Here is a 12,515-nt window from a genome sequence, read left to right on the forward strand (position 1 = left end):
CAAGTTACGCAATTCAGGTTTGTTTCCCCAGCTCCAACATAGAATACCAATACAAAATAGTGTAAGGATTAAATCAGCTACCATCCCAGATAGCATCTAGTATGAAGTTTAAAATAAGGTCCTCAAAAAAGAAGCATTTTTCTGAAGACCTGCTCCCTTGGTCTGCAGTGCTACAATTCCTTATCCTTAAAAAGAAATGATGCTAGGCCAGCACCGTGGCTTAACAGGCTAATCCTCCTCCTTGTGGCGCCGGCACACCGGGTTCTAGTCCCGGTTGGGGCGCCGGATTCTATCCCGGTTGCCCCTCTTCCAGGCCAGCTCTCTGCTATGGCCTGGGAAGGCAGTGGAGGATGGCCCAAGTGCTTGGGCCCTGCACCCCATGGGAGACCAGGAGAAGCACCTGGCTCCTGGCTTCGGATCAGCGCGAAGCACCAGCCGCAGCGGCCATTGGAGGGTGAACCAACGGCAAAAGGAAGACCTTTCTCTCTGTCTCTCTCTCACTATCCACTCTGCCTGTCAAAAAAAAAAAAAAGAAAAAGAAAAAGAAATGATGCCAAATTAGATAACATGAGAAAATAACATTTAAGCTTTGTCTGGTCACTGTGTGATGTGATCAGAAGGTTGAAATAGAACACTTTTCACTCAGTTCTAGTATTGCTGTGTGTTGGAGATATGAAGTGGTGTTTGATACTGTTTGAGACATTGAAAGATTTAATTATGTGTAATAAAAAGATTTGCTACAGCCTGATAATGGTGCAGAAAGAGAAAAAAAGAAATTATGCCAAAGTATAAGTATCCTGCTTAGATTCTTGCTAAATATCAAAGGTACCTTTGGCCCTCCAAGGAAGGTAGTTAGTAAGTGAATCTTCACAAACCAATTAGACCTCAAAGTTCCTCCCTTGAGATTAGTTTTCCCTTAGGAACTAATGTTTTTATTTTCACTGCCAAGATGTCCTTGGGAGCAGTGTTATCATTTCAGCTTGTCCAAGTTGAAATGCCTTGGTGTGAATTCATGTCTCATTAAAAGTCAGAAACCTAGAATCCTCTAAAAATTGTTTGAAAGCCAAGTAACAATGACATGATTGAAAAAGAAAACATGCTGAATATTTTATATGCTTAGTCTGACTGCATCACATTGAAAAGTATTGCTCTTGTGGTAAGACTATTAAAAAAAGATTTGGTCCTTGATAAATGTAGACATCCAATAATACCAGATTTATAATTCTCAAACTATTAAAATAGCATAAGTTAAAAGATATATGTTGAGTAAATTTTTCCATCTTAGATTTCATATATTTTGTTTTGATACTGAAAAGGTATCATTTAGTCCTTTAATAAGGGTTTTTTAAGAGTACTTCAAAAAGTTTATGAAAATGCATAATATGCAAAAAATATGGATAGAGTTAGTCTTTTGCATAAAAATAAAATTAACTTTTAATCCATTTTCCCACAAACTATACTTTTATATATGTGAAATAAATCTGAATTGTCATAGTTTCAGACCTGCAAAAATTGGTCAGATGTATCCCTCGAAGAGAAATTCTTACTTTACTCTGTTTACTTACCTCTAGGTCGTTTATTTTGAAGTTGATAATGAAGAAAACATACTGGATTCACAAACTAGTACAGCAGATGGAATGGATCCAGATGGAGTCTTGTCAAAAATGGAAAACTTACCTAAGACGAATCTTGCAAAAACGAAAGGGAAAATTTCCTTTGCACCTAAAGATTTTATGTTTCAGCCACTGGATGGCTTAAAGACCTATCAAGTAACACCTATGACTCCCAGAAGTGCCAATGCTTTCTTAACACCCAGCTGTACTTGGACTCCTTTAGAAACACAAGTGTAAGATTATACCCTTTACATATGTATATTTACATGTAATTGTAGTAATGAGTCCCTTGCTAAGAGGAGTAATAAGTGCCTTTCTTAGACTTGGCTTAAGCTGTTTAAAAGTTATTATTTTTTTTTTTTGTTAGTGGACCAGCTTTATAAATCATGACAGTTTGTATTAATTTTCAAAGGCTGCCGTTGTACAGTGGGTTAAGCCATTGCCTGAGACACTAGCATTCCATATTGGTGCTCATTTGTGTCCTGGCTGTCCCACTTCTGATCCAACTTTCCTGCCTGGAAAAGTAGCAGGAGATCGCCCAAGTGCATGAGCCCTGCCACCCACACAGGAGACCAGGATGCAATTCCAGGCTCCTGGCCCACCCCTGTCCATTGCGGCCACTTAGGAATGAACCAGCAAATGGAAGACCTCTTTGTCTCTGTCTTTCCCCCTCTCTCTGTAACTCTGCCTTTCAAATAATAAAACCTAAGAAATTCTTCTGAAGTCTACAATAATGTATTTGACAATTTTTGATATTTCATGTACTTTGTTATCACTAATGAGGGATCTTTAAAAAGTTCATGGAAAAATGTATATTATGAAAAACTTTACATGGATTTCAATTTTTTAAAAAATTATTTATTTGAAAGAGTTACACAGAGAAAGGAGAGGCAGAGAGAGAGAAAGAGAGAAAGAGTTCTTCCATCCGATGGTTCACTCCCCAGATGGCCGCAACGGCCAGAGCTGATCCAAAGCCAGGAGCCAGGAGCTTCTTCTGGGTCTCCCACACAGGTGTAGGGGCCCAAGGACTTGCGTCATCTTCTTCCACTTTCCCAGGCCATAATAGAGAGCTGGATGGGAAGTGGAGCAGCCAAGTCTTAAACTGGCACCCATATGGGATGCCGGTGCTTCAGGCCAGGGTGTACCGCTGTACCACAGCACCGGCCCCATGGATTTCAGTTTTTTGCCCTGAGACAGTGTTCTCCCAACTGTTGATCCACTTTCCACCCTTATTTTATCCTAGGTCTTAAAAAACAACAAAATTGCCGGCCCTGTGGCTTAACAGGCTAATCCTCCACCTTGCAGCACTGGCACACCGGGTTCTAGTCCCAGTTGGGGCACGGGATTTTATCCCGGTTGCCCCTCTTCCAGGCCAGCTCTCTGCTATGGCCCAGGAAGGCAGTGGAGGATGGCCTAAGTCCTTGGGCCCTGCACCCGCAAGGGAGACCAGGAGAAGCACCTGGCTCCTGGCTTTGGATCAGCGCGATGCGCCGGCCGCAGCGGCCATTGGAGGGTGAACCAACGGCAAAAGGAAGACCTTTCTCTCTGTTTCTCTCTCTCTCTCACTATCCACTCTGTCAAAAAAAAAAAAAAATTTTTTTTAAACCAATCAATCAAAATGTGTTCTAGTTTAATGTGGTATATCTTTATTGTTTTTAGTGATAAAACTCAAGCAACAAAAGAAATTTTGGAACAAAAACATAGAATATACTCAACTAAGACTGTACAGCAAGATTCAAATAAATTCCAGTGTCCTTTGGGTTCTGTAACAGTTTGGAATGAAGGTACAGTATTTTAATTACATTTTTTTACCTACTTTTCAGGATTATGTTTTTGAAGATTTGTGTTGAGCCTCTTTTTCACCATATAGTTTGGGCTGTGATCCCAATGTCAGAAAAGATGGGCAGGACATCTAGAGAGAGAGTTGGGATATATAATATAGATTGAGGAGAAAGGGCATATAACTTTAAATTTGAAGAAATAAAAATAGCCACTTTAGAGAGGAGATGAATGAAATGTTTGAAGCAGAAACTTAAAATTTTTTAAATTTAACGTTGAAAAATTTTCTAAAACATCTTTTTGTGAGGAATGTCATTTTAATAATTTATGTTTAATATTTTAATTTATAGAACATGCCTCAAATCAAAATGAAGCTACTACTAAAAATTCAAACAACCTTCCAATAAAAGAAGTCCCATCACTTGAAGTAAATGAAGGTTACACGTCTCAGCCCCAGCATGATGTGCCATATTTCAGGTTTGTTCCTGGTATAAGAATTTTGCATTAATATCTAGACATTTAAAAACCAAAAGTAGAGTGTTTATACTCTTAATTTAGTAGATGAATAGAGGAAAACTGACTTTGGGTGATTGTCACTTATCTTTTAAGTTTTAATTAATTTTTTAATGACTACTACATTCATGTGGTTCCTAACTCACAGGTGTGAGTAGTTTCCTTCCTTCCTGTCTCCCATCCTCATAGTTGGATGCCTGTGCTGTTCATTTTTTGTGAATACTTCCAGAGATAGATACTGTATATATAAATATAGCAGTTAAAAAAGTATATAAATGATAGTGTATAAGACACACTATTCTGTTTTTATTTAATGTTAAATGTTGAAAACATTTAATTTTAGCACGTAAAGAGTTCTACTTTAGTATGTTTGTATTGTGCCCTTTTTTGTTTCTGTTTTGTTTTGTTTTTATTTTTATGAGAAGTGGAAAGCCAGAGAGAGACTGAAAGTTCCCGTCTGCTGGTTCACTACTCATATGCCTATAAAGGCCAGGGCTGGGCCTGGCTTGATCTGGCAGTTAAGAATTCAATCTAGGTTCTCCATATGGGTGACAGGGACTCAACCACTTGAGCTATCACCTACTACCTCCCAGGGTGCACATTAGCTGGAAGTTGGAATTAGGAATAAAGCTGAGATTTCTATGAGGTATGGGTATCTTGACTGGTGGCTTGTGGCTTAACTGCAAGGCCAAAGGCCCACCTGTGTGTGTGTGTGTGTGTGTGTGTTATTTTTTATAGAGTTATTTATCTTTTTGAAAGGAAGAATTAGAGAGGGAGAGACAAAGAGATCTTCCATCCACTGGTTCACTCCCTGAATGGCCTCAGTGGCCAGAGCTGGGCTGGTCCAAAGCTAGGAACTGGGAGATTCATCTGGGTCTCCCACATAGGTGGCAGGGACCTAGGTACTTGAGCCTTCTGCTGCTTTCCTACAAGCATTAGCAGGGAGCTGGATCAAAAGTGGAGTAGCCAGGACTTGAACTGGCACCCATATGGGATGCCAGCACTGCTGGCAGAAGATTAACCTTCTACACCACAGCACCGGCCCCAGAATAAACTTTCTTTAGGCCTTGATTTTTCAAGCTTGCTACTATCGATATTTTAGATTATACACTTCTTGTTGTGGGGATGCATTCTGTTCTTTGTAGGATATTTTATAACATGCTTGGCCATTAACATTCTGATTATGATAATCAAAAAGGCTCTAGGCCAGCACTGTGGCATAGTGGGTTAAGCTGCCCCCTGCAATGCGGGCATCCCATATGGCCGAGTTCGAGTCCTGGATGTGCTGATTCTGATCCAGTGCCCTACTAATGTGCCTGCAAGTACTTGGGCCCCTGCCACCCATGTGGGAGACCCAGAAGGAGTTCCAGGCTCCTGGCTTCCACCTAGCCCAGCCTCTACCATTGTGGCCACTTTGTAAGTGAAACAGTAGTTGGAAGATCTCATCTCTATCTCCCCCCTCTCACTGCCTTTCAAATAAATAAAATAAATCTTAAAAGAAAGAACCAAAATCATTAAGTTAAAAAAAATAGGTTTCTAGATATCATCAAATATCCTCTCTGGATCAAAATTGACCACAGATGAGAACCACTGATTTTAGACAAATAAGTAGAATCTGTAAGGCCCTATCACTGTAATCCTAGGCTTAGAGTTTCTACCTTCATTTTATTCTTGGCACTTTGGTTGACCTTAGTTCCATGGACAATAACAGATAATCTGGTAAGCCTCTGAAAAATGAGAACAGAACATACTAGAAATGTTAGATTGAAAAGTGGATTCTTGTAGTGATATACCTACCTAAGGGTTATACATACATAGAGTATTGACTTGATTTGTGGAGTTTTTTGTTTGTTTGTTTGTTTTGAAAGGCGGGGTTACAGAGAGAAGAGACACAGGGAGATCTTCCATCTGCTGCTTTACTCCCTGAATGGCTGCAACAGCCAGGGCTGGGCAAGATGGAAGCCAGAAGCCAGGAGCTTCTTCCTGGCTTCCCAGTTGGGTACAGGGGCCCAAGTATTTGAGCCATCTTCTTTTGCTTTCCCAGGCATGCTAGCAAGGAGCTAGATTGGAAATGAAACAGCCAAGTCTGAAACAGGTGCCCACATGGCATGCTGGTGCTGTGGGCAGCAGCTTTACCCTCTATGCCACAGTGTAGGCCCCTGTATTTGTGGATTTTAATATATCACTGAATATAAAATAATTATCAATTATGGAAAATTAATTCTGTATCTACTAAAACTTTCTTAATATTATATGTCAACTGTCATATAATACTTAGAAACTAGGGTGAGAAACACTTGTCTAACTAACATGTGTCATAATTTTAGAAATGTACTCCAATCAGAAACTGAGAGATTAACATCACACTGCCTTGAGTGGGACAGAAAGCTTGAATTGGAAATTCCAGAAGATGGTGAGGAAATATTTGTGTGGTTTTTTTTTAAATTTTTTAGCACTTTTAATATGATTTTGTTCATCTGAAACAAAAAATACCATCTACTTAATAGCTTCATTATTATTCAAAACGGCAAGAATTTTTCATATCTCAACAAATGTTCCCTAACATCTCTGTGCTAAAATACCATGTGACCTAACATACGTAAGAAACTAGAATATTGACTGTCATTCCTTTGAGTTAGACATGTCTGTATTTTATTGATTTGATTTTTTGTTATTATGACATTATAAGTGATGTCAGTATCTCATTATTTAATTATATAAAAACCTATTCTGAATAAAATTTGCCTAAACTGAGGTGGAAAAGATTTCCTTAATCTTACTTCGGGGAAAGCTATTTAGAAAAAAATCATTTGTGTGCTTACTGTCAGTGGGAAGACCTTAGGTATTTACATTACAATGAGTTGAGATCGAATAATTACAAACTATGAGAAGAATGCTGTTGATGATATTGTAATGTATCTGTGAGGGAAGATTACTAATTTTTTAGCGGTTGATAAAAAAATACTAATTTTTTTAGAAATTGAAGCAAATTGTTTTATGGGAGATATTTTTTGTTTTGCTTCAGGTTAAGAATTTGATTCTATAAACTCTAGGATATTTGGTAAAGTGTTTGCCTCTAAATAAGTTCATTGGCTTGCAGTGAAAGTCCTGTTTTGTCCTTTAACTTTAAAAATCCTACTTTTTCCTTTAGCTAAAGATCTTATTCGCACAGCAGTTGGTCAAACAAGACTCCTTATGAAGGAAAGGTTCAAACAGTTTGAAGGATTGGTAAATGATTGTGAATTTAAACAAGGTGAAAAGGAGACAACCTGTACAGATTTGGATGGATTTTGGGATATGGTTAGTTTTCAGGTATGTGGTCGAGTGCTTTGAATGTATCAACTTTAAAATTTTTTTTTAATAGAGTAACTTGTAAAATGAGGCTATGGTTGCTTAGATACCTGTAATATTAAATGAGACATTAGAAAGCACTTTTTTAAAATTGATTTGAAAGAGTTACAGAGAGGTAGAGTCAGAGAGAGGTCTTCCATTCTGTTGATTCACTCCCCAAGTGACCTCAACGGCTAGAGCTGAGCTGATCTGATCTGAAGCCAGGAGCTTTCGGGGCCAGTGCAGAGGGAAGACTTCTCCCTCTCCCTGCTTCTGCCTCTCTAACTCTGCTTTTCAAATAAGTAAATAAATCTTTAGAAAAAAATAAGTAAATACATAAATATAATTGTATAGCTCTAGGGCTGCAGAGGGGAATCTGTAAGTTTGCAAAGTGAAAACAACTTTCATCCAGAGAATTGAGAATCAGAGTAGCCTTGGATTTCTCAACAGTAATTTTGAAAGCTGAGAGAAAAATATGCTGAAAATACTCAAAAAATTACTCTGCATCCTAGAGTTCTATAGGAAACCAATCAGGTATGAGGTGGAAAGACATTTTTCAGACGTACAAGTTCTCAAATTTTATCTCCTCCCATGTACCCTTTCTCAGGGAAATGATAATATAATTTACAAAAATAAGGACATAAACCAAGAAAAAGTGAGGTATATGGGATCCAGTCCCAGAAAGGGTTGGAGGGGATGTGGCTGACAGTGAGTGAAAGAGGAGGCTAAGGTAGCCACAGTGCAGCAAGCATATGAAGCTAGAACACTAACAATACCACATGCTGGTGAGGAATTCATTGTGGGGTAATAAGAATTCATTCATTGTTGGTGAAAATGCAGAATGGTACATTTGCTTTGGAAGAGAGTTGGCAGTTTCTTGCAAAATTAAACATGTTCTTACCATATGATCCAGCAATTGTGCTGCTTGGCATTTACCCAAATGAGTTGAAAACTTATGTCCATACAAAAATCTGCACATGGATGTTTTTATGGCAACTTTATTCCTAATCGCCCAAACTTGGAAGCAGCCAAGATGTCCTCAACACCAGAAGTGATGAATAACTGTAAAGAAAAAAAAAAGGAAGAAAAAACAGATTGTATTCATATTTTGTAATTTAAGGAACAAAAACATTTAGGATATCTTTCTTACCATTTTAGTGACCAAAAATAATTCAGTAGAGTTATTATATGTGATATCTTTTCAGGGGTCAGGAGCCTTTTTTCTGCCAAGGGTCATTGGCTATTCATAACATCATTCATGGACCATACAAAATTAACAACTTAAAATTAGTCTGCTACATAGACTTAATGAATTTTGAGTCCTGCCTGCAGCTGCTTTGGCAAGGCCAGACCAAATGATTTCGACATTCCTCTCCTCTGCTTTATGTAGACTTCAGAGGTTTCTAAGACCCAAAATAACAATAATTTTACTGTTAAGATTCTTTCTTTGGGCCGGCGCCGCGGCTCAATGGGCTAGTCCTCCGCCTGTGGCACTGGCACCCCATGTTCTAGTCCAGGTTGGGGTGCCGGATTCTGTCCTGGTTGCTCCTCTTCCAGTCCAGCTCTCTGCTGTGGCCCAGGAAGGCAGTGGAGGATGGCCCAAGTGCTTGGGCCCTGCACCCGCATGGGAGACCAGGAGAAGCACCTGGCTCCTGGCTTCAGATCAGTGCAGTACGCCGGCTGCAGCGCGCCGGCCGCAGCGGCCATTGCGGGGTGAACCAATGGAAAGAAAAACCTTTCTCTCTGTCTCTCTCTCTCTCACTGTCCACTCTGCCTGTCAAAAAAAAAAAAAAAAAAAGATTCTTTGAACACTAAATGACTCAGTAAAATTTTAATAGCTCACCAGTTGCCAGTCACCATTCTCAATTGAAGCTTCAGTTCATTTGTTTATAACTTTAATATGGTCAGCATTAATCTGGTAAACTTGTGCTTTATTAATAGATAGAAGATGTAAACCAAAAATTCAATAATCTGACCAAACTTGAAGAATCTGGGTGGCAAAGCACTAACAATAATGCCAGCAAAAATGTCTCTCGGGTAAGTTTGTGGGCTTTGTATCCAAGTTTGTTTGTTTTTTGTTTCTTTGGGTTTTTTTTTTTGTTTGTTTGTTTTTTGTTTTTTTGACTGGCAGAGTAGACAGTGAGAGAGAGAAAAGTCTTCCTTTGCCGTTAGTTCACCCTCCAATGGCCACTGCAGCTGGCACACCGCGCTGATCCGAAGCCAGGTGCTTTTCCTGGTCACCCATGCGGGTGCAGGGCCCAAGGACTTGGGCCATCCTCCACTGCACTCCCCGGGCCACAGCAGAGAGCTGGCCTGGAAGAGGGGCAACCGGGACAGAATCCGGCGCCCCGACTGGGACTAGAACCCGGTGTGCCGGCGCCGCAAGGTGGAGGATTAGCCTATTGAGCCACGGCGCCAGCCAATATCAAAGTTTCTAATATAAACTCTTCTATTGTAATTAAATTTTGTTTTTAAGTTTTAAAAACATTCAACTTCAGGCCGGCACCGTGGCTCAACAGGCTAATCCTCCACCTTGCGGCGCCGGCACACTGGGTTCTAGTCCCGGTTGAGGCGCTGGATTCTATCCCGGTTGCCCCTCTTCCAGGCCAGCTCTCTGCTATGGCCCGGGAAGGCAGTGGAGGATGGCCCAAGTGCTCGGGCCCTGCACCCGCATTGGAGACCAGGAGAAGAACCTGGCTCCTGGCTTCGGATCAGCACGATGCACCGGCCGCAGCGGCCATTGGAGGGTGAACCAACGGCAAAAAGGAAGACCTTTCTTTGTTTCTCTCTCTCACTATCCACTCTGCCTGTCAAAAAAAAAAAAAATTCAACTTCAGATTTCTTATTTAACAATCAAAGTTTCATGTATTATTGACAGTGAGCTGATTGTCTTTGAAGAAAGCAAGGCAGCGATCAACGCAGTTTAGGGATAGTTATTCTGGGCAGGAGGAAGGGGGCTATGATTGAATTGGAGAACCTAGATGGTACCCGACAGACTCTTAGGTGCCAGAGGGGGTATATGTTAGTTTTCTTTGTTCATCTGTAGTACTTAAAATGTTACAGTAATTACAGTAGTATATAATTTATATATTACTTTGTATGTACCAAATATTACTTCAAATACTTTGCATGTATTAATTTATTTAATCCTTATAACAATGCTATGAGGTGTATGCTATTATCTCTATTATATGGTTGAGGAATTGGAGGCTTAGCAAGATTATTTTTCTAAGGTGGAGCTCACCTTGAATCTGTATTGTTAACTACTAGGCCTATACTCCTCTCCCCCCACCCCTGAACTGATTTATGTGATTTTTTTTTTTTTTGAGCAGTATATTTTAGAATGAAATATTCTCTTAAAGTTTATTTTATTTGTTTGAAAGGCAGAAATACAGAGAGAGTTGGAGGGAGAGACATAAACCGAGGTCTTCCATCTGCTGGTTCACTCTCCAAATGGCCATAATGGTTGAGGCTGGGCCAGGTCAAAGCCAGGAGCCAGGAGCTTCCTCTGGGTATCCCACAAGTGTGCAAGGGACCAAGGACTTGGGCTGTCCTCCGCTGCTTTCCCAGTTGCACTATCAGAGAGCTGTATGGGAAACCGAGCAGCCAGGACTTGAACCAGCGTCAAATGGGATGCCCATGTTGCAGACAGTGGCTTTAGTCACTATGCCACAATGTCGGTCCTATGAAAGATTGTTTAAATAGAAAAGAACAGTGTTTCTTTAGAGCATTTGTCTTTCCTGTGTTTTATCTTCTAAAATTCTCTAATACTTATCCTTATATTATCTGCTTTATTAACCTGATCTATTTTTTAAAAGATTTACTTATTTGAAAGTCAGAGTTACACAGGGAGAGGAAGAGAGAGAGAGCTTCCATCTGCTAGTTCACTTCCAAATGGCTGCATCAGCCATGGCTGGGCCATGCCAAAGCCAGGAGCCCAGAGCTTCATCCAGGTCTCCAATATGGGTGCAGAGGCCCAAGTATTTGGGGCATCTTCTGCTGTTTTCCCAGGCCATTATCAGGGAGCTGAATTAGAAGTGTAGCAGCCGAGTCTTGAACCGGAGCCCATATGGGATGTCAGCATTACAGGTGGCAGCTTTAACTGCTATGCAACAACACCAGCCCTGATAGATTCCATTCTTATTATTTCTAGTAATATTTGAATCTAAAAGTTTTTGATTCAGGTAGGCACTCCTCAATTTTAGCGTTGTCAGTTTTCTTTGTGATTTTAGTGAATCACCTGTGGTTATAAACTCAAAATTTTCTGGATTAATACTTTATTACACTATATAATTCAAATAAATACTGGTTTGAATCCTGTATTAGAAATTTCAGGTGTTAAAAGTATTGAAAGAACCTTATTATAAAATAAATTCTCATGACGAAGATCCTAAGGACAGTGACTAAATTGATTGAAATGAATTTCAAATCTAAACAATGAAGGATACCACTGTGGGTGTTTCTCATTGAGTACTTAGGCCTGGGAAAATTAGTGTCAGTGATCAGATAATGGCCATGTCATATGAGAAACTTGTAATTCTGTCTGTTGTCACCAGGTGTCTCTCTCTACTTTCTTTTCGAGGACACTTAAGCTTATTGGAGAAATGAAGCTAATATTTTAAAACCTATACTTTGATAACATTTCCTACTACTCCCACTTAATAAACTCATTCCATCAGTTTCCTCTCTCTTCTCTTTTCTATTGAGTTTTCAACAGCTTTAAGTCTGTTACCTTTGCTTACATTTAAACAAACCAGCTAATCTGTGGGGTTCACATCTGATTATTTGTACCCCTCTGTTTCCATCTTTCTTCCCAATTTCAGACAGGTGTCCTGAAAATGCTGTCTTTACGCTTATCTTTACAATTTTAGTTGTCATTTATCTCTGCAACTCACATGATTCAGTTTCAAGGCTATCAATGTATTTTAAAAATGCTAAAGGTATTACATACTTAGTTATAAAATAGAGCCCTTTTACACTACTAAATATGATCTGTTCCCTTTCTTGAAATTATGTTCTGCTAATTTGCCCCCTGCCTTGCTGCATTCTTCAGTCATGTTTGCAAGTTTCTTTTTCCATTTCTCCCTTAAATGCTTTCACTATTTAAAATTCCTGCTTCAGATCTCTTATTTTCCTTCTACATTCTTCCTATACAGTGCTACCCATTCTATGAAGATTCTCAAATCTGGATCTCAGAGCACACTTGAATGTTCAGCTCTGATTCTATATACAGTCAGCCTCCACACCTTGGGTTCCACATCCACAGATAAAACCAACCGT

General features: G+C 39.6%; 1 protein-coding gene across 8 annotated transcripts in view; it reads left to right on the forward strand.

Annotated features, from left to right (window-relative positions):
• The window catches only part of DLGAP5 (DLG associated protein 5), a 41,804-nt gene that overhangs the window by 15,013 nt on the left and 14,276 nt on the right, over positions 1 to 12,515 (forward strand). For all 8 annotated transcript variants that reach the window (XM_062205077.1, XM_062205080.1, XM_062205081.1 and 5 more), the window contains exons 8-13: positions 1,572 to 1,846; positions 3,273 to 3,397; positions 3,743 to 3,869; positions 6,233 to 6,318; positions 7,057 to 7,217; positions 9,177 to 9,272. In XM_062205077.1, the coding sequence (XP_062061061.1) occupies positions 1,572 to 1,846; positions 3,273 to 3,397; positions 3,743 to 3,869; positions 6,233 to 6,318; positions 7,057 to 7,217; positions 9,177 to 9,272 (870 nt within the window). The remainder of the gene's footprint in view (positions 1 to 1,571; positions 1,847 to 3,272; positions 3,398 to 3,742; positions 3,870 to 6,232; positions 6,319 to 7,056; positions 7,218 to 9,176; positions 9,273 to 12,515) is intronic.

Source organism: Lepus europaeus, chromosome 11 (assembly GCF_033115175.1).
Source record: "Lepus europaeus isolate LE1 chromosome 11, mLepTim1.pri, whole genome shotgun sequence".
NCBI classification, from domain to species: Eukaryota; Metazoa; Chordata; class Mammalia; order Lagomorpha; family Leporidae; genus Lepus; species Lepus europaeus.